This window comes from Coptis chinensis, chromosome 9 (genome assembly GCF_015680905.1).
Source record: "Coptis chinensis isolate HL-2020 chromosome 9, ASM1568090v1, whole genome shotgun sequence".
NCBI classification, from domain to species: Eukaryota; Viridiplantae; Streptophyta; class Magnoliopsida; order Ranunculales; family Ranunculaceae; genus Coptis; species Coptis chinensis.
In genome coordinates this window covers 1120075-1142774 of record NC_141464.1, presented here as the reverse complement: position 1 = coordinate 1142774, position 22700 = coordinate 1120075, and the positions used below count along the sequence as shown (strand labels likewise).

General features: G+C 38.7%; 1 protein-coding gene across 1 annotated transcript; it reads left to right on the top strand.

The window, feature by feature from the left end:
* Positions 1–21869: 21869 nt before the first annotated feature.
* LOC147474340 (F-box protein At5g41720-like) lies at positions 21870–22445 on the top strand. The gene has a single exon (XM_086583539.1). It carries the CDS (start codon positions 21870–21872, stop codon positions 22443–22445), a length of 576 nt encoding a protein of 191 aa, XP_086439665.1.
* The last annotated feature ends 255 nt before the right edge of the window (positions 22446–22700 follow it).

Genomic DNA, 22700 nt, shown 5'->3' with positions numbered 1-22700 from the left:
TATCTATAGGGAGTGTGTCCAACAAGTTTGGAGGAGGGCGGAGGATAGAGAGGAAGAAGAAGAGGATGGTGGGGCTGGGAATGAAGAGGAGGAGGATGAGGATGCCTCCGAGGATGAGGAGGACGTGACCTGCTTTGATGCGAGATGCCTTCCGAGGGTGTTGGTTCGATCACGAGAACGCATGGCTATGCTTCATAGGGGCATCGTTCACTAAACACTATCTGCCTGACCTCCGGACTCGACGACGACTATTCATCACAACTTCGAGATCCGCACCCGAGAGAGGATGAGAGATGGGAGCGGGCGAGGGGCTGAGATGGAAGCCCAAATAGCCGGTTTAGAGTGGATATGCTTGCACGCTTCCCACCTCATACGGACTCGCTTCGAGGACACACCTCTTTAGGCATGAGTGTCGTCGACGAAGGGCGATCTGCTGCTGACCTTCGAGCCCGTGAGCCACCACTAGACTGAGTGTGCCCTCCGCCACCACCGGCGAAATTTGTTTAGAGAGTCCGAGGATTGATAGTGGTTGTTGTTTTATTTACTTTTGTTGTGTTATTTACTTTTGTTGTTTTATTTACTTTTGTTGTTTTATTGTAATGTAATTTTTATTTCCGTAATTTGAATATTGTAGTGGTACTCCAAATGAAATTTTAAAATAAGGGCTTATTTTCATTATGCATGGTTGTTTCATATTGACCCCACCTTCCCAACTTGTTTGGGGGTGGTTTTATCAATTCAAGCATTATTTTTGTATAACCCTCGTATTAGAATTAATTGCGGAGTCAAGGTGAAAATATGGTTGTTTAGGCAGAAATATGATTAAGTGTCATTGTAGGATGAAATCTAGATTAAATAGGTACATTCTATCATAAAATCAACCTAAAAGATACTGGGTTTGAATTAGAATCCAGGATATGAGTTGTTTCCGTTTTCGAGTTTGGAAATTTTAGGATTTCCGGAAACTGCCGTAATTAGTTTTGGCAACTTTCCAATCCTTTTTAGCAACTTTAAACCTATATAAACTTGATACAAACTATCCTCACAACTCACACTACACCTAAACTCCATCACTCACCTTTCACACCCGCGATTCCCACGTTTCGACTTTATTTTCACAAAAATCAACTCGGGGGCCAGCCCGGAGTAAGCTGCGCCTTCAGCCACTACACTTCGACGAAAATTTTGTCGAGCCGCCACGCAAGTCAAAGTCAAGCGCGACTTCGCTAAAAACACTGGAATTCCAAAATACTAATAAGCGGCGCCCGCTCCTCCTTGGCGACTTCAGCGCTACTACTTATCGAATTCCAAAACACAAAGAGCGCGACTCGCGCCCTGGTTGAGCGCGCTCGCGCCCTGACTTGCGTGGACCAGAAATTTTCCAGTTTTTCGCGCGTAGTATCCGGATCATTCGCAGCTATCCCAAAGCGTAATTTTGAGATGACATCTCCAACATTGATACCGGAACAGTCTTTCGAAGATTTGTTCCAAAGCACTACTTACGGTGCTTGGTTTCGCGAGGTGATCACATATGTTGGCTGGGAACCTCTTATGGTAAGACCGGCTGAACTTTATTCTCCAGCACTTGCATCTTATTTTTATAATAACTGCATTTTCTTTGAGAGACCGGATGGAGAACAAGTGTTCTCCATCAACATTGACGATGAACCAATGGAAATTACCAGGTTCTTGCTAGCATTTGTTCTTGGACTTGCTATGCCCGGCTGAGATACAAGACCCATGGTGCTATTGGGTCGATAATATGCATGTCTACACTTATGAGTCTTTGCACGAGGCTTATGGGGCGCATTTTCCAGATTGAGGACCAAGGGGACTATAACGCGTTGCCACTTGGTAGCCCGTCCATGAACATAGGAACTGTTATGTTTTGGATTATGCTAAACATTTTAGGGAAATGGCGTTTTTCTTCTCGTGAATGAATGCCACTTGCAGCGTTTTCCTTGCTTTAGCCAATGGACGCCGGTTCTATGACCTTCCCGAACTTTGATGTCTAGTTTAGCACGAGCCTATACAATGAGACATAAGTACCTTCTTATGCCTGTTCTAATTTCAATGATTATGCTATGTTTCTTTCCTGTTTTTGTACACGCTTCACGAATTGGATTAGGGTACACGGTGTCGACCCACCAATAGTATTATTCGATCTTTCCGTGCAATGACTTGGCAAGGGTGGTGGATACAACCTCACCAGGTTGCACCCTACACCCCATCGGACCAAGTGGCACTTAATAGGTTAGCAACCATAGATGATAAATGGCGTGAAGCCCGCAAATTATCATAGCATGGCAGATCGCGAAGGAGCCTCACTTCTTTATAGAAGTAGAGGATGACGAAGATGAAATAATAACAGCGGGAGTGGAGGTAAGTTTTAGTTTACGTTAGTGTGCGCTACGTCCCAAGCAATTTAATTCTATTAACCCCATAATGGGTAGAACTTCATATAGAGTTGTGTCGGTTTTATTTCCTATATTAGTGCGTTCTAACCTTGTTTTACAGATGTTCCCGGATTTCCGCGCTTCAATGGTATTTTTTTTCCTACCCTCTCTATTTAAATGCTTTGAGGACAAAGCATGCTTTTTGTTTGGGGGGCATAGAAACTCGTGTAATTAAGACATCTGTTAGGATATAGATAGACATAATATGCATTGTTTTCTAGTTAAAATTTCAAAAATTTAAAAATATAAATAAATAAGTCATGCTATACACTTAGGAATATTGGTATTGTTTCTTTCTCCATGCTCTTAACAATCTAGAAGTCTCACATAGCTTTTGCATCAGAATAATTGTTAGGAACTTAGGTTAATATGTAGGTAATAATCTTTGCATCTATCTATAAATATATTACATGAGTATCTATGATCGTTTGGCAGTAAGTTTCTGAAATCTAGGCTAGAGTACTTATTCTACAAATCCTGTGAGAATATAGCCTAAAGCCTTATATGAGCGAAACATTTGAGAAATGACACAAGGGAGAAGTAAAATCCGGATAGAGAAATCACACGTCCACTTGCTTGATCACTAAACCATATCCTAAGCGAGAATTTAGGCCCTTTTTGGATCGATATAGCCAGAAATTCAAACCCATGAATTATTTTCCGCTAGTAAGCCCCTCGAGCCTTTCATTAGCCCTTCCATAAACCACAATTCCTTTACCCCTGCTACAAAACAAAAACAAAAAAAAAAAAAAAATAAAAATATATATATATATATATATATATATATATAATAATATATAACCTACCCAATGAAGATAAGTCCGAATAAGTCTGAGAATGAGAAAGAAGAAGAAGAGAAAACCTGTGAAACAAAAATTAGTTAGTTGCTTGAAAAAAAAAAAAGAAGTTTCTATCCAAGGAAAAAAGAAAAAAAAATAGAAATAAATAAAAACTCCAAAAATAGAATAAAAGGGAGTCAAAAGCCAAAGAAAAGAAAAAAAAAAAAAAAAAAAAAATGGCTAAGGATGGAAACAAATTGTAGAAGCAAAAGTAAATAACAAGGTTTTCTCTAGTTACATAATATGAAGACTCCATTATCTCAGACTTGTCCTTTAGAATATCCATTTCTTTCCTTCTTAAACCATCTCCTAATCCCCGTAACACCTAATAAAGACCTCTAGCTCAATTAGGAATAGGTTAGTGTGATAGTAAGTGGCAGATGTGTTTGATCGACTCCGGCTTCCTGTGTGTCATTGAGATTGTAAGGTAAAGTGTGCCCACTGTACACTGGAGTAGCGAAACTTGAGTGAAAAATCAGAGTGTTGTTTCTTGACTATTATTGTGAGAACCTACTTAAGGACGCTATTCCGAGTTCTCAGAAACAAACCTGCTAAACATTTTTATAGTACTACTCATTGTGTATATGTTTATTGTAGATGCTAGATTATTATGCATATATTAGCTTAGGTTTTTGACTTGGTTATTCTTGTTCATAGCTAGTGAGACGTATAGATAATTTGGAGCATGAATAAGGAAACAATAGTTTTATTTTCTTAGTCGTTGTAGTATAGATGAAGTTTGTGAGTACCTTCACTGGAAAACTCTCACGAGGCTATAACTCGTCCACTAGAGAATTCCTAGTGGTTTAAGGCCTTGTTGCATATGGTCAATGCAATCGCACTCAGCGAAACGAGAGTAGTTAGAACTCCATTTTTTGGTCACTTATTCTAATTTCTCATCTTTACTTGAGGACAAGCAAAATGCTGTTTGGGGGTGGTTTGATAAGAGCCCAAAACTGTAGTTTTAACCCCTTAATAATCATACTGTTAGACCAATTATGTGAATAATAAGTAAGAGTTAATACTGATTACGCGTTTTTATGCATTTCAGGCTTCAAAGTCCATTATGTGCAGAAATGTGCCACTTTAGCGAGATAAAGGAGCAAAAGTCAGCAGAACTTCCGAATGTCATATCTTTGGACTCAGACCTCGGAATGAGGCCTACCTTATGTCAAAACGACCGGCTCGGAAAGAGCTTTGCAATGGTCTAAGCCTTGACCCAACCAGAGGAGCAGAAGTGGACGAAAAGTCTGTGGAAGCCAACTGCAGCTGAAGAGGCCTTTTTGATTTGAAGAATTGGGTTTTGGGCCTGATTCTCTGGCCCAAAACATGGCTCCAAGCCCATGCACGATTTTTGGATCTGAATGTATAAGAACAAAAGCTTAACTCAGTGTTAATGGCAGTTAGGTTAGGTAGATAGCTTATAATAGAAAGTAGCCATTAAAATAGCTTCTAGATCTAGATTTAATTGTTTTATTTAATTAGTTTCAAATCCTTTATTAGATTAAACCTTTGGATCTTGTTCTTCATTTGATTAGATCAATAAAGTAGTGTCCTTTATCAATTTCGTTTTGTCATTTACAATTTATTAGATCTAAATTCAATTCTTGTTACCATTCAATTCTTAGTTATTAATTAGATTCCATTATTGTTTAATTAAGTAAATTTCAATGCTTTATATTATGTTTAGTTTAAATTTAAATGGAAATGATTGGAATGATTCAAGGCTAAACCTCCATTAGAGGGGTTGAGAAGCCTTGATGAAAGCTTGATTCCGTTTAACGTAGAGTCGCCGTAATTTCTATTCCACGCCGTAAATAATTAGTTCACCATGAGAATGGGTTTAATTGTTCACATGCTAGTTATAAATTGGTAGAAATGCCATGTGTAATTAGGGATTAGGAAGAACCGATTGTTCGTGTAGCAATTCAATTCGGATTACTTAACGACTTCGTCGCTAGTGGATTAAGTTGAGTTAAGGTGGAATCAATCCCCTCTAACTCCTTATCATCGAATCAACGTAGCATTCCCTTAGTATTCGATAACCGACTAGTGCATTTCGGTGGGTAGTTGCATCGTAGTCTAGTCCCCTTTTTCGTAAAGCTCTCATTGACTTTAAGTAGAGTATTGAGACTAGAAAACAAGCATACGGAAGGACTAAGAGTGGAACGAATCACTCTACTCCACTATATCTCATAGGATTGAGAGTAGAAAATATCTTTGATAAACAAAGGCTCACAAGTCTAGTTGTTAGTTTACTTACGTTGTGAATTCATCACTCATTTCGTAGGTAGACTAATCATTTTTATCATTATCAGTAGACCAAGCGGATGTATTCTTTTAGCTATTGACGTTGACAGCGACAATCATGTTTTCCCAGTTGCATTTGGTATCGTTAGCGGTGAGGACAACGAAAACTATGATTGGTTTCTGCGTTGCCTTGGAGACCAAGTAGTAGGGTATGAGACGCCCTTGGTTATCGTATCTGATAGGCATCCTAGTCTGATTATCAAAGTGGCCAAGGTGTTTCCACGGGCGAAACATGTTTTCTACATGAACCATATATGTAAGAACCTGCACAATCCATCAGTCAGACTTATGGCAAAGATTAAGACCGCAGCTAAGACTACTAAATAATGGTATTTCCGTTATGTTATGAGAGATATAGTGAAAATGAGCTCAGCAGCCCATGATTTGCTTACTGGTATTCCTTTTCATCATTGGGCATGCCACGCATCGGTAGTTAAGAGATACGGCATTGCTTACACCAACCATGTTGAGTGTTAGAACAACATGATTAAGGACGAGAGGTCTCTTCCGGTTGCTGCTTTGGTGGAAGCAATTAGGCAGAACATTAGTGACCACTACTTCAATTACAGAAATATGGCGAATGAGTGGGCATCCAGGGGTGAGATGTTAACACCTCTTGCTACTGGGCTGCTTAGAACCAACATTGACAAGTCGATGAAATTTACAAAGTCACGGGCTGGGAAATGGGAATATATAGTCAAGACTGACCGTTTACAAGCATACCGTGTAAATCTAGCTGCGAGGCAATGCTCGTGTGGGTATTTCCAACACATGGGAATCCCATCTGCGCATGCCTGTAAGGCAATCAGTGTCACCCAGCAAGGTAGTCATATGACATATGTTGATCCGTACTACCCTACTGCTAACTGGCAACGGACGTACTATGAGGTGTGGGTTGGAATTCCAAGTAAGGAGCAGTGGGACATTGATGAAACGGATGAGCGTGTTATGCCCCCGGAAGTGAGGTGCACCCCGGGCAGGCCACCAACCGAGAGAATACGGAGAAAACTAGAGCATAAGGGACCAAAGCAAAGAAGAAGTTGCACTTTGTGCAACATGGAAGGGCACAACAGGTGTACATGCAAAAATTTCGTTAATGATAAAGGAGTTGAGCACCGTCATGTGAACCCCGAAGTTATCGCCAAACGACGCTGACTCTAAGTGGTAGTAATGTGATATTTAATTTATTTTGTAATTTTGGTTATTATATCAGGCTTTCTCTTAACGGACATGCTTGTTGGGCAACTTAGATAGTGTCCTGAACAGGCTATATACTTTCACATGAATCATGAATGATGAGTCTCGAGTTGTTGCTTCAAAGTAACAACAACGTTTTGTACAATTAAGGTGGATTCTGCTTTTCTCCTACTAGAATAAAACCATTAAGGGAATTACAGAGTCCATAGGAGCACTCAGGTAGAGGTCCTATTACATAATTCAGCAAAAAATAAACTTATAGTTTGCGGAGTTAACAAAAGTAGATTTAAACAAAACACAGCTATTAACAATTGAATCTTTACTTGAGTACCATATTCATCTCTTGTTACCATATTCATCAGATCCTTGAGAAACTTTCATCAGACACCTCCTCAGAAGATCCATCAAATCCATTAGAGCTGTTCCCAACATCACTTGCAGTTTCTTCAGATTCAGTGCTAGGATTCCCATAGGAGAAGACAGTTGGGTTACTAGTTGAGTAGGCTTCAATAGACTCTCCAGTCTGTAAACTTCCACCACCACTTCCACTTGTATCAGATCCGGAGCCATATCCACTACTCATATCACTACTCAAATCACTATCAGCCTCTATTGTTCGACCCTTTTTCTTTGCCTTTGATTCATTTGCATCTTGGTATGAGACCCTCATCCTCTTCCCATTTCTCACCTCCTCTCTCTCTTTATAGCCTTTAATTTTCATCCTCTCTCTCTGCACCACTGTGTTAATCTTTGATTCCTCCTTTTTATCCAATCCCTCTTCCCAGCGCCTTTTCACTCTTCCCAGCGCCTCTACCACTTACACTTTTTTCGCTTGTTTCTTTGGACTTGACAACAAAGAATTCTTCCCCTTCACCATTTTTTTTTTATCTCGCTTGATAGTTTCTCTCAGTTCCTAGAACATTTTGGTTTATAATTGCTCTCTTGAATACCTGACTCTTCTCACTTCCGATTTTCTCTTCTTCCCAAAAAATCTTCATTTCTCTTTCATAGGGTATAGGGTGTAAATAGATCATGCTGCATGGGAAATTAAAAAAGAAAATCTCAGCAGTGGACCGTTGGATGATAAAGGGATACGCATTGAGTGATGTGGCAAGCGTGGGGTTCAATGTCGTATGGGCCCAGATTGGATTTTCAATGCTGATTTTTGCGGCGTGCAGATGAAGGTTGGGGTAGAAAGTCGAGACAAAGTTCATGTACAGTGTCGCGAAGTGTAGTTTTAATGACATCCTTTATGTAACTCGATGAACGGTGGATATTAAGAACTTGAGATTGGATGGCTCATATGACCCCCTTGAAAATGTTTGCTTTTAAGATACTGTACCCCCAAAATTATTGACTCTAGCCGTTCTCAATGTCAAATTCATCACTGTAGTCTCCTTCCCCAAATTCGTTGGTTGACTTACTGAAAGACATACCAACTATGACCAAAAGACTAAAGAAAGATGTGAATCCGTCAGGAAGGAAGGAGTTCGACATTCTCTATGGGAAGATGGATAATTTTATTACGGAAACTGATCTGCTGATGAAAAGGAGGGAAGCAAAATTAGAGAGGACAATTTCATCGTTGTGGGTCTTTAGCAGTAACAAGAAGCGTAAGTTGGAAGTCATCCAATCTGTTTTGTCAAATGTGTCCGATTTCAATTCATCAGATAGCAGTTCTTGAGGGACTCCGATTTCATCAACGGGGGCCTTTCATCAAGATCATTCTCGAGGGAGTTGCTTTGATTTCGTTGTAGTCATCTTGGCATGTATTACTTTGTTCTGTTTCTATAAATTTGATGTGTTTGACGAAATGCTTCTATGAATTTAATGTGTTTAATAAAATAAAATGAGCCTTTTATTATTTATTTGTTTGCTCTAAATAATAGGGCATAATAACTGACTACAACTGATGCGTCCAATTTGTTTGTTAAAGAAGTCCAAAAATGTTTTAAGTGATGTGTCCAAATGTCCAATTAACTGAAAACTGAATTGGTTGTTATATAATAGTTTTTTGTTTTAAGTAAAGAAAAATAAACTTTTTTTTTGGTAACTAAAAGAAAAGGGAAATTTGTTTCGAAGTGATGCATCATTTGGTTGTTGAATTGCGGAAGTGATATATGTTGCGTCCTTAAAACTGTCGTATACTAGTATACTGCATTGCAGTGGGGGCGTGAGCAGAGCAGAACACTTCGTTAATTATTATAAATTATATTTTTTAATTTAATTAATTATAAAAATCTAACTCGTTAAATTAATTATTATTTAATTATAAATTTTCTTTTGAAAAAAAAATTGATCACCACAGTTCGACTAAAATTAAAAGACTCTGAGAAAAACTCAAAATGTTCTGATAAAAGATTAGGCAAACCACGTAACCATGTTTAGGTAAAATATTGAAATACTATTGAAGGTTACGGTTTCACAAAACAAAATGGTGAAAATCAAATTTGTGCCAAGAGATTCTTCTGCGTGCTCCATTCCCATTGTTTAGACTGTTTAGACAAATCAAAGTTGGTTTGTTGTGCGTGGGAAAATATGAGGTTTAAACCATCATTCGTAACCGATTACCTTTTGAAGGCAAGAACTATTCTCAATTACATGATTCAGACTGAACATTGTTTTGAAACTCATCTTACAAAAAAATTGGAGCTTCGCATTTTACTTTATAATTTTTGGAGTAAATCCGAAAGGTTTGACTTGGAAAATTTGTATTGTATGCTGAGGTGGTGTGATACAATTTGACTACAAATAAGGTTTTGGCTGTCAAACCAATCCCAAAGATAGTTATAACTTTGTTCGAATTACACAATTGTAGCCCTAAATTGCCACCACTATAAAATGTAATCAGACCTTCTCCTAAATGGACATGTCTTAGAACGCTTACAATAGTTAGTTTTGTTATTGCGTCAAATTGGGATTGTAAGACACTACAATAAATACGCACCAACATTACAAATAAAAAGAACAAGCCTCCCAAAAAATGGAAGTACTCCCAGTATATAAAAGCTACAAAACTCAGGTGAACTATTTACCTCTGTTTTTTTTTTTTTATATTAGTCTCCATGTCAAGGAACTCGTGTTCAGTAAAACCACATTCTATAAGGTCCTTTGCCACGGTATTTCGGATGCAATATCCAGGTCTATTGAAGTCGAGGTTATCACCTCTAATTAATTGGTCTGCATATGTAAGTACAAAGGCTCCACAATTCCACCCATCATTTTGTTGAGCACAATCAACACGTTCGATTTTCCATTTGCGCTACAAGAATGCACGCTCTATGCAATTTTTGTCATGCAATAGCAGTCCATACGGGAGCAAAGCACAAAGCTTATTGATAGTCGGCGTAGGGTCAATTACATTGGATTCCAAGGAATCGTAGACATAACATGTCCATATTTTAAAGTTGAAGAAAACAAGAATCTAGTGTTGGTTGTTTCCCACATTCAAGGCCATCATCAATCCCTTGGATTTTGTCTCATGCAGGATGTGACTGTCATCTTGAACCAAATCTTTTAAGGTCATGCTTAGGCCCCACGGTATTACCAAACTAGTTTTTTAAATCTTTTCTTCTATTGTTAAACTCCAATCATTCAGGGTGCACTCCAGTGTCCCATATAACGCCTTAATCGAAACATGGATTAATTGAGACATAAGTAAGTGGCACCACAGAGATTCTCTTAAATGGATTATCCGTTTACGGACATGTTATATAGTTTCCGTTAACAGATAATCCATTTAAGAGAAGGCCTAATGCACATGGAAATGTGTTACAAATTACCGCAACGAGCGTGTCAGCGAGGATAGTGTATCTGCCATAAGGTGTTGATTGGAAATCTGGATCCGCAGTTTCATTATTATTCCACCTGCTCAATAGTTCCATGAACACATAAACAACTTGCGATAAAAAAAAAAGACCAGAAAAAAAAACAAAAAAAAAAGTGTCTGAGTGGGTTAATGGATTAGTATAGGAATTCTCTTAAACAGATTATCCGTTTACAGGAATTCTCTTGACGCAGCCTATTTAGTGTCTTGAACAGTGTATTTTGTGTCTTGCCCACAACCATGTTAATAAGCGTAAATAAAAATTATTCAAAACACTATAGAAGCTGTTCAAGCCACTAAATAAGTTGTTCAAGATACCATGTCTGTTAACGGATTATCCGTTTAAGAGAAGGCATGTGGATTAGTAAATTGTCTTAATGTGTTTTCAAACCTCATCATTCAGACATTGTTTGCCACAAAGCAAGTAGAAACTCCTTAGATTAATGTCTAAGCCTCGGCCATAGCATCTGACTTTTATATTATGTGCAACAGCTTTCACGTTCGGCTGATCATGCTCCCACCAGTAGTGTGCAGTGAGATAGGCGGAATTGGTCCATTTTGCAGGATCATAAGCAAGGGTTTCTAGATTTCATACTGTAGAGTTTCTCCTTATTAAGGGATTACTTTGAAAAGTCTGGCAAATCTTGTCATTGCATTTTTTTTGCCACTTTTTCTTCTCGTACACTAAATTTCTTTCACTGGGCCTCCTTTAATGCTTTCCTTTTGTCAACTGGTAGTCGGCTGTATTGAATGAGCACAGTACGTTCGACTGCATTCTGATAAGTTTAGTTAAGTTAAGTTAAGTTAACTTAAGTTATTCAAGACACTAAATAAGCTGTCTAAGACACCATGTACGTTAACGGATAATCTATTTAAGAGAAGGCTTGTAGGTAGTATACTAGCTGGCCCACGAACATGTCCATTTAAGAGAAAGCCTGATGGTTTGAGGTAACATAAAATAGTGCACATACATTTTCGGTTAAATTCAGAGCACCCATAGGATCTTCAATCTTCTCAGCTTCTTGACAAAGTATGGCCAGTGTCAATAAAATAGACTCAAAATAAGACATACAGTAAACATAAATATATACGCTTCTGACGAAACTATATGATCTGTTCATCTAATAGCAAGCCAGCAGCAACACATGTACAAGAATCTATCAAGGCTGACCATGCGTCTTTCCAGTACTGTCCACATTGTCATTGAAGTCCAATTCTCGACCACTGGAACCCATAAGAACGTACTCTGCAGGCGTAATTCCACACTCCAAGAAATCCTTGGCAATTCTTCGTCGGATGTACAGTTTGCGCTTGGGGTCAAAAACTGGTGGCATATTCCTCAGAAGACAGTCAACAAAGGCCATCACAAATGCCCCACAACTGTTGTCATCAATTTGTTTCACGCAATCAGCAAACACAAACTTCCACTTTGTAGACAATTTCAACTAATCGATTATGGCTCTGTCGAAAGCCAGCACACCGTAAGGCAATATGGATAGCAGCTTCTCCACATTCGGTCTCGGGTCAAGCTTGCCCTGCTCAACACTATCAACAATAGAATCAAAAATCTCAACAGACCAGTCTCTCAAGTTGAGTATAACAAGAATCCAGTGCATGTTCGCGACGTTAACCATCATCATCAACCTCTAGGTCTGGGCTATCTCCTTAACGAACGAAAGGAAAACCCTTGTCATGTTGCCCGCCATCGAGGAGCCTCCCAATAGAGTGTCTTTGACATTGTTTATTTTGTCCTCCAAATTGATTGCCTCATCATTGAGTGTGGCTGTAACGCCCGTATTTAAAATATGTATTTATTTATTAATTATTTAATTTAATTATTTATTTAAAATTCGTTGGATTGGATTTGGGATACATGGGCCTGATTTCTGGGCCCGAGTTTGTATTGGGCTTGGGTTTCAAACCCAAGTATATAATCACATTGTTCTAGAGAATAGGGTTTTTAGAGAATAAAATATAATGGAGGCAGAGATAGAAGCTGGATTGCTAGAGCGTGGGAACACGACGGTTCGGACGATAAGGGATTCGTCGGGTTTTAATACAGGTGAGTAGATATTTTATGGATTTTAATTTTATAAAATCCTTGTTATTGTCGATTTCTTTTCTATTGAAATTTGTCGTGTTGTTAAAACTTAAAACTCTAAAATTTGATATTTAACTGTCCGAACTGTTGAAACTTGGAAAACTGAGATGGAACTGTCGAAGTTTGATTTGGGCCCGTTTATGGCGGCGTGAGCCCAAACAAACAGTGGTCGTGTACATGGTTTGAAAATAGTATACTGTGTTGTGTGTGGGTTGGTTTTAGGTTTGGTGGTAGGGGGGTGATGGTGTGTTGGAGATTGGGTGATGTTGGAGCTCGGAAGAGGTTGTCAATGGCTGCCAAAGCTACAACCAAGAAATCGCCAGTTATTGTTTTGATCTAGTTTGGTGGAAACTATAAAATTATGTTATGTTTTGATTGTTAGTTGGTTGATTGATAATGGGTTGAAGTGGGGTAGTGTAGGGTGTATGAGGCTGTCGAATGGGTGCTGGAAAGGGCTGTCAAAGCTCGGAGAAACCATTAATGGCGGCTCGCCCAAACACTCCAGTAAAATAGTTTGAACTGTTCGATGGTTGTTGTGTTGGTGGATCGATGAGTGGTTGTAGTGGGGTAAGGTAGGGTGTGTGAGGGCTATAAAAGAGGTAAGATTGAAGCTTTGGGAAGTTGTTAATGGCAGATTGAACCATATCTAGTTTTGATGATGGGTTATTGATTTAGTGAATTGAGCTTTTGCTTTTGTTAATGTGATAGGGTTTTTAACAAGGATTAAAACCGTTAGGTTGAAAGGGGCGGACGATCGGAACTGGCGGTGGCCGAATTGGTGGCAGCTGATGAGGGAGATGACCGGCTGGGCCTGGGGCTTGGGCTTGAGGCTTGGGCCTTAGCTTGTTTAGTGGCTGGGCCAAAATTTCTATTTTTGATTGGGCCCGGTTTTGTTTTAAGTTGTTGGGCCAGTTCTAGATTAAGTTCTATGGGCCAGTTTCATTTGTTTTGATTGGGCCGGTTTCAGTTCAATTTTTTGGGTCGAACCCATTTGTGTTTTAGGCCAGTTCAGTTTAAGTTTTTGGGCCAGTTTCTAATATTGTTTGGGGCCAGTCCAGAGGACTTAAAAATAGGGATCCAAATGGGTCTTTCAACATTTTAGACTTTTGGGTTATAAGGTTTGGGGCTTGGGCTTGGCTAGTGGGTCAGAACCATGACCTTAGCCATGAGCCCATTAACCATGCACCTTTGACCTTAGCCATGAACCATGGCCATGACCATGAACCTATTGAACATAGAAACGATAGTTTGACTTTGACAATGACAGTTTGACTTCGACCATGATGTGTTGACTTTGACCGTTGACTGTGGAATGTTGACTTTTTCCAGTTTTTTCACATGTTTAAGAATATGGACAAATGTAGTAATAAAATATTGTCAAACATTGTATAACCTTGTTTGTCATTATCTAATTAAGATTTGACGTAAGTAGTGTGTAAAGCATATAAATATTGGCACGTAACAAGAGGGAAATTATGATAATAAGACTTAGATATATATGTTTTTATGACTATTAAACTATATACGGACTTAGATTCATGGACTTTAGATTTTTGGGGATTTGATTGTGGACTGTGGACTGTTTAATTGTGCTACGTTTTATGTTGTAAATTGTATGGACAAATCAAATGCTAAAATGTTGTCGAAGCTTGTATAAATTTGGTTGTCAGTATCTAGGAAAGATTTGATGTTGATATTGTGTATATTTTGACACGTGACGAGATTGAAACTTTAAGAGATATAATATTCCTAAAACGCTATAAAAATGTTATGCGATACGTTTGAAGCAATTGTGACATTATATAATATGTTGGGATATATATATTAAATGCAATAGTTTTGGAGAAATAAATGTGTAAAGGCTCCATTATTTTATCTGTGAGATGCTAGTAGAGTATTTGTGGATATTTCCCACGGGATTGTGGCGTAGTACAATAATATATTGGCACGTGAAAGAATAAAAGTTGTTATAAGATGTATTGAGATAATTCTAAATATATTTGGCTTAGTGCAATAATGTATTTGACATGCACGTGATATAGTGAAATGATTATGAGTCATAAATGTATGACACCTGAATAAATTATGTAACGAAAATCCTAGAACCTGACTACCACAACTCATGTGATTTGCCCTGTGTGGGCGTATGTGATATGATTGGCCCTTGTATAGGGTGTATATATAAGATGTTGATTGACCCATGTGTTGGGCAATCATAGCCGAATGGTGGCTTGATTATTCCGTTCGCAAAATTAGAACGAGATGCGCGATATTGTATGCCGAATAGTGGCAGTACTTACATAATGGCTTTCGTGTGAGGGTTACCTGGTGTGCGGCATCCCGCTCAGGGTAGTTACGCACGGAGTGGTTCATTATGTAAGGGGAGGCATGTGGATGTACATGTTCGGCGTTGTGAAGCGATTGTGGTAGCCAGGGAAACTAGGTAAGACATACATACAACATGATTTTAGGGACACGCAAAGAAAGCCTTAATTAATATAATTATGGTAATATGTTGGTTAATGATATATCTTTAGATAGCATTGGATATGGTTTTGCATAAGGGTGGGTCAAACTAATTATGTGCAGAGACAACCCACTCTGTAATTGAGCATGAAATGCGGTAAGTATAAAATATGCTTGGCTGGTTATTAGTTTAGTTATAACCTAAGGTGCCTCGTTGAGGAACTAAATGCCTTTGTATTATTATTGGGAAGCTAAGGCGCCCAGTGGAGGAACTACCTGCCTTAATTAGGATACTTAAGGATGTTGTATTAGTTGTTGGAAGTTAAGGCGCCTCGGTGGAGGAACTAACTGCCTTATGGATTGCGTATGTATATTTATAAATATATGTTGTATTTTAGAGCTACTCACACCAGCATTTTTATAATGCTGACCCGATTTGCATGTTTGCTTATCGGGTGTGTTCATTAAATTAACATAGTTGATAAGTCTTGACAGGTTTCATGTTGAAGAAGGTTGGTTGCTGCTTGTGGTTTGCATTAGCGTCGCATTCAGGATATGTTTTGCTTTTCCTTAAGGTGTAATAGATTTTTAGTTGAGACAAATGTTATTTTATATTTTCAGTTGTATTTAAATAAAGAGTTATTGAAAAGAGATTTGTAACCTAATATTATTTGTAAATTTTTGTAATGAAGAGGACTTTTGTTTAAGTTAAAATTTTAATTGGTTTTTAATTATCCGCATATTTAAACTGTTTATGCGTTTTTGGGAGTTGATAGTGCGTCACACCTCGAAGATCGAAGAGTCAGGAACAAATATTGTTTTTTCCGAATTCTGTCGAAATTCGGGATGTGACAGTGGCTGCCAAATGGTCGTGACAATTGCAGAAACAACATTGTAATAATGATAATTGATTAATGGAGGACCTCACAATTGGTGAGAGGGAGAAGTACCAAATAATAAAGTTCTGTACATTACCGAAAAGAATGACGCAGATACAATACTGTACTTTGGTTCATGTCCGCCCGGACCATCTTTGTCGATGTACCAACGGTGCAACAATTCAATGTACATATCCACAACCTTCAGACCAGCAAACAAAACAATTAAGCAAAAAATTTAGGTAAGATATTAGCAAATAACCAGATGAAAGATCAGTGAGAGAGACATACGAGATCATTGAGCCACCCATTGTTATACAAGGTGTAGAAGGTACCAAGATTTATGTCATCTCGGTTGTCGTACCATCTAACAGTCTGTACAGGGCTCGTTTCATCTTGATCATGCAGTCTCCAGTAATATGTCACCCTTTGCGCAGTTGTAGTCAACTTCAAATAGCCATTGGGTAGTTTTTTCCTACTCGCAATCCCAGATTGTCTCTCTAGTAATCCTAAGCCTTGGTTGAAAACCATGAGAATCTTTTGTTGGCAAATACCGGAGACATCATTTTCAAGTTGTGGTATGTTGGATTTGTCAACTGTTCCAGCTGACCTTCTCACCATATCAGCTGAGTTTCCTCCCACACCCTCATCGTCAGTCAAGTAACAATCTTCGTCTTCCCGTCCAATCACCGTCACCTGAATGACAATATGTTCAATCAAACAACTAAAAAGATAAACAAAGGAAAAATAGTAAAATAATTTTGAACAATTAATTATATACATCTTCAAAGTGATACAGGCTACCTAAATCCTTAGCATCATCTAGCACAACCGTAGAAGATTCAGCATCTAGCATAATATCCTTCCCATGAGCAGACTGGAAAAGAAAAAAAACAAAACAAAACAAAAAGCTTCACTTAAATTGGACCTTCAGATGCTAAAATTTCATTGTTCAAATGCTAGAGACATTAAAAGACCACCGGAGACATTATATAAGTTCAAACTAGAGATTGACTATTGGAAACAAATTTCACCTTTGGAGAAATTTCTTTTAGAATCCTACCATTTGTATTCCCGACATCATCATCCACATCAAGCTGAACATCATCCTCTACTGTCTTCCCTGCATCATCATACATTGGCTTCCCCGCATCCTCATTAATAGAATGCCGAACCACATCATCCTCAACCATCTCGTCTCGTTCTCCACTCACCATCACCTTTGGAGAAATTTCTTCCAGAATCCCATTATTTGTATTCCCGGCATCATCATCCACATCAAGCTGAACATCATCATCCATTGGCTTCCCTGCATCCTCGTTAACAGAATGCTGAACCACGTCACCCTCAACCATCTCGTCTCGTTCTCCACTCACCGTCACCTGTATAACAATATGTTTAAAGTTCACAGTTCAAATGCTAGAGACACTAAAAAGGCCACAGAGAAGACATTCTATAAGTTTAAGTACCATGTTTGGAATGTTCAGAGCATCTTCACCAGTAATGTCCATGTCCTTAAAAGCTTCATTTTTTTCTGCTTCCCTCTGTCTGGAGTGGTTTTTGTTCAAGAAGTCCTTGTGCATGTGACTGTTAGATATGCCTTTGGTTAAATGATCGCCTGCTCTTCTCTACAGCTTGGGTTGACTCTGATTGATATGGCAGTCTAGGTATTCGGAATCGGCTAACTGAGGCACCAAGTCGGGTTTGGTTGGCTACCACTGACTATGTCATCATTCACATAGTCATTAGCTGCAATGCATAGAGATCTCAGCTTCAACCCAAAGGTGGTGTTAATTTCATGCATAGTGTCCATAACATTTTTTCTAGCTTCCACTTAATTTTCCTCACACGTCTGAAATTAAACAATTGAACAATACGAGGGGTAGTTATTACTTTAAGTGTCTGCGCATATCAATCAAACCAACTAAGCCCAAATATAAAAATATGGAAAACATACGAGTCAGTCCTTCCATGATCCCATCATCTAGAAGTGGTAACAGATGTCTCTGGCCCCAATGAAGATCAGCATCCCTTTCGGAAAACTCACGCAAAGAAGCATAAGGAGTTGTTAAAGACTCTGGTTCTGTCCCCACGGCTCGTGAAAAACTGGTTTGCTAGATCCAACTTTTTCAGACTCATTTTACGTGGGACCACTTTCTCATTCACATTACCATTAAGGTTCTGAGCAGTTTCAGTTTGACAGTCTTCAAAACTTACACGTCGCTTGGTCCCCTTGCTTAGGGGAGAACTCCCCACTTTTACTTCGGTTGGCTTCTTTTTCAAAGCTCCTGACTTCTTTTTCAATGCGGCCACGACTTCTGCTGGTTCTACCTTCTTCTTCACAGGTGGCAGCCTTGGTACTGCTGCTTGCTTCTTTTTCGAGGCAACAACCACTTTGACTTCAGCTGGCTTGTTATTCAAGGATCCCTTGGCCTCCCCTTTTTTCGATGGTCTTAGCACAACTCTAGCTCTCTTAGGAGGTGGCGGGCTTTCAAACTCATCCTCGCCACTATCCTCGGTTTCAGACTCATCCTCGCCTTCTTCTTCAATTAAAGTTGTTCTTTTCACAGAAGCCTCAACAACACTTTTGTTCAACATAAGCTGTTGGCTTTCACACAGAACATCCATGCTAAGGTTCTGCTCAGTTTCTTCCTTTTCTTCTTCCTGTACAAAATATATGATCAAAATGCTTTAATCACATCAAATGAAAAAAATTCAATGTGTAAAACCAAATACCAACACAGAAGACAACTAAAACCAACAAAAGTTAATCCAAGGCATCATGTAAGAGTGACGCGACATGACAATTTACCTCGAACGCAGCTTTAACAGTAGGATGAGTTGCCACATCCTTTGGCACGTTTAACACTTTCCTCACATATAATTTCTTCACTCTCACCAACTTTAACTCCCATGTAGTCCCACGCGTGCTTTTACCAGGGAATTTAGACCAGCCTAGAAACCATGGGAACTTGTCCTGATGTTCCCTTCGCGCTCCCAGCATAAGGAGGTGTACATAAACCCAAAGGGTAAAAGCATGAACACAGCCATACAAAGGACAGTTGAACAGTTCATTTGGGTTTTTCGCAAGTGCGCTTTCATTCTCATGGCTACACCCTCGGCGCTTTCCTTGAAGCACTGGTATGCAACCCATCCCCAAGGGAACTGATCAAACTTTTCTAAATTTGATGTGATATCAATATGTGTAACACTCACTCTTTTGTGTCCCACCAGGAGAAGAAAAGCCCCAGGGACATACAGTCTATTCATCCGAAACACATCCTATAGTTTATTAGGATCTTTCTTAGCCTCCTTTCTCACTATCATCAGCTCATCTAATGAAACAGAACCTTTGAACGACTTCCTCTCCTTTTCCAAGCAGGGAAAAAACTTTTCCCGCCATTCAGTTGGTTCTAGCTCATTCATATCGAAATATTCCTCGTCCGGATGAGCTATTGACAGACCCGTAAGTAGCGTGAAATCTGACTTCTTAAATATCAATATCTCATCCTTCAGCCTATATGTCATCTTACAAATCCTTCTTGACAAAACAGTAACAACCAGATTATCTATGGTGACCATAGGCTCTTCTATGCCTAATAGAAAACCAAATGGTGATTTACTAAAATCATCAATCTCATTCTGACTGAAATCTGAAAACAGTTTCTTCTGGAGTGTACCCAATGAACTGCGGGTCGTTATCTTCACATTATTGACCTTCGGCTTGGCTTTTCTCCTTTTCTTCTCTCCCATCTGAAGCTTCTGGCCCCCCCGGTGCCTTCCCAACTATGGTGGTTGGTTTCAACTTCTTCTCTGTACCCACCTTCTTCTTTGCGATCCCTTTCTTCATCCTAAATAACCAACAATAACATTTATAAGCATGATAACAAACAATACTGAGCTTTGTTAGACACTATATAAGACTTATAAAACCTCATATTGCCTAAAGATGCATCCTTGTATATTCAGTGGAAAATCACACTATACACTTATACCGTGTATCATATATTCAGCGGACACGCATTCCAATAGATTCTCCGCACGACGATGTGGGTTTATTTTGTTTTTGTCCAAGCATAAGTATCAAAAGTTTAACACACTTTGCCGACCAAAACCAAAATACCCACTTGCAACTGTGCAAGAACAGACTTTTGATCAGGAATTAAAATTGTTTAGGAACATTCACCACAGCCTTGACATCTTTCCAGACCCCAAGAAGTTTGATCCTTCAAGATTTGAGGTAAAAGCAATTTATTCAGGCCAATTAAACAAGATGAACAGATGCGTCGAGCTTCGAGGTAGCGCCGCTGGCGCGTCGATCCCTTGCGGGTCGTAGATGCATCCTTGTTAGACTCTATATAAGACTCAAGATACCCTAGCTAACAACTATATAAGACTATATAAGACTCAAGACTCAAGATGAATCTTAAAGATAACAACTCAAGATAACAACTAAAGATGCATCCTAAAGATACCCTAGCTAACCAAATAATGTTATTTATAATGCAATAAAACAAGATTAGATATAAGAGATAACTAACTGTTCCAGCTCATCTTAAAGAACTTGTGAAGTTTCAATGTTGGTCTTTCATTCCAACATGAGTACATGACCTCAATTCCTCATGACCTCTACCGTGTATATACAAAGCTTTTAGTTAGAGGACCAAAATCAAGCCTTATTTGTTAAAGGACCAAAATTTATATGTAGCTGACTAAAGATAAGAACTCAAAACCACACAACACAAGCATGAGGATGAATGACTACAAATAAAAAATTATACCGAACAAGATGCACATTACCATAATTTCAAAATACAAATTGTACCTTCAAATTATTGCGTCGAGCGTCGAGGATAGAGGAGATGAACAGAGAACGGGAGAATTACTTGTTCAAACTGGACCTTCAAATTAGTTGTTCAAATTACTGTTCAAATTACTGTTGTTGGGATTTTAGGGTTTTTGAAGTTGGTTTTTGAAGCTGTAAACTTTGAACCAATTTGAATGAGGATAGAAGAGAGAGAGAAGAGGTGAGGTGAGAGATAAGATTTGGACACATAATTGACCTTCAGTCTTTACCCGGTCAACTTTGTAGTGATTTACCTAGTGTTTTAATGCACTTCTTCCCAAAAATATTGGCAAAAATATTTAGGCAAAAAGGCCAAAAATATTTCCCCCAAAAAATATATATTTCCCCCCAAAAAAATATTTCGGACTCCAAAAAAAATGAAATATATCAATATATTGACCGATATTTTTGGCCTTGGTGCCGTGAACCACGTTCATATATGCTTATTAACATCTTCATATTAATGACACTAAGTAGGTTATTTAGGACACTACATACACTATTGACAGACACTATATAACATGGTCGGGGGAAGAAAGTGAAAAGATGTTAGCGTAAGATGGAAGTCATCCAATCTGTTTGGTTAGATTCAGAGAAAAGTTCTGGAGGGAGTCCGATTTGATTCATGAGGGAGACTGTTCATCTGAATTGTATGTGTTTGACGAAATGACTCTTACTTTTCTCTAACTTCTTCTAGTTTGTTCTTTCTGCTTCTTTATCCCATTTGCAAAATAACTGAATTGTGTTGAAGTGATGCATACAAAATAATAATAACCATTCACAAAATAAGTGATGTGTCCTTTGGAAGAGATTCCCCGAAGTGATGCATCTTTTGGAAGTGATGTGTCCTTTGGAAGTGAAACGTCCTTAGGTTGTTGGTGACTTTCCACCTTCCAGTAAATTGTAAACATTCACTATATAAGCATAGTTATTGGTGACTTTTCATAATGATGGCCCAATCTTCTAAAAGAAAAGGGAAAGATGAGGGTTGCGTTCTTCCTCAGGAAATGTGCCGACAGATTCTTCTCTGTGCTCCATTCCCATTCTTCGACAAATCAAAGCTTGTTTGTCGTGAGTGGGAAAACAGTAGGTTTGACCCCTCATTCATTAACGATTATGTTTTGAAGACGAGAACTCTTCTAGGTTACATAATTCAGACTGCACAAGGTTGGGAAACGTATACATCCTTCGCTTCGAATGTTGATCATATTCCACCACTTCCTACTCCTATTCTGGACTTCTATGGATATGGTTTCAAAATCTTGGCGTCTTCAATGCAAGGTATCCTTTTAGGTCACAAGGAAGTTGAAATGAAAGACGTGTACTACCTTTGCAAACCCACGATGCAACAAATGCTTATGCTACCCAGTCCTAAAACTAGATTTCGAACACAGTGTATGGGTTTGTATGTGAGTTTTGTGGAACCGTTGGAGTTTACGATATTGTGTTTGTCAAAAGACTGCAGAGACACTATAAGACAGTCCGAAGTCAACAACCGCAGGGTAGTCGTTTGCCATGTGGTTTAAAAGTTCGACTCCCGCATACGCAAATGGCGAAGGTTGAAAGATTTAGAGTTGTCCTTCAATAGTATGAATCTGGGTATTGTGGCGAAAAGATGTTTTCATAGGCCTATTCATAAGGGGATTTTGCGATTCAATATTGTCACCGAGAGATGGAGTAAGATTGCACTACCGTTGACAGTCTGCCGCTGGAAGAGTTTCAAGCTTTTCCAATTTCAGAGAACAATTGCAGTTATGTTCTCCTTTATGGGGGTTAGGTAT

Excerpts from the sequence above, each read along its gene's own strand:
- LOC147474340 (XM_086583539.1), top strand. The coding sequence starts at position 21,870 with ATGGCCCAATCTTCTAAAAGAAAAGGGAAAGATGAGGGTTGCGTTCTT.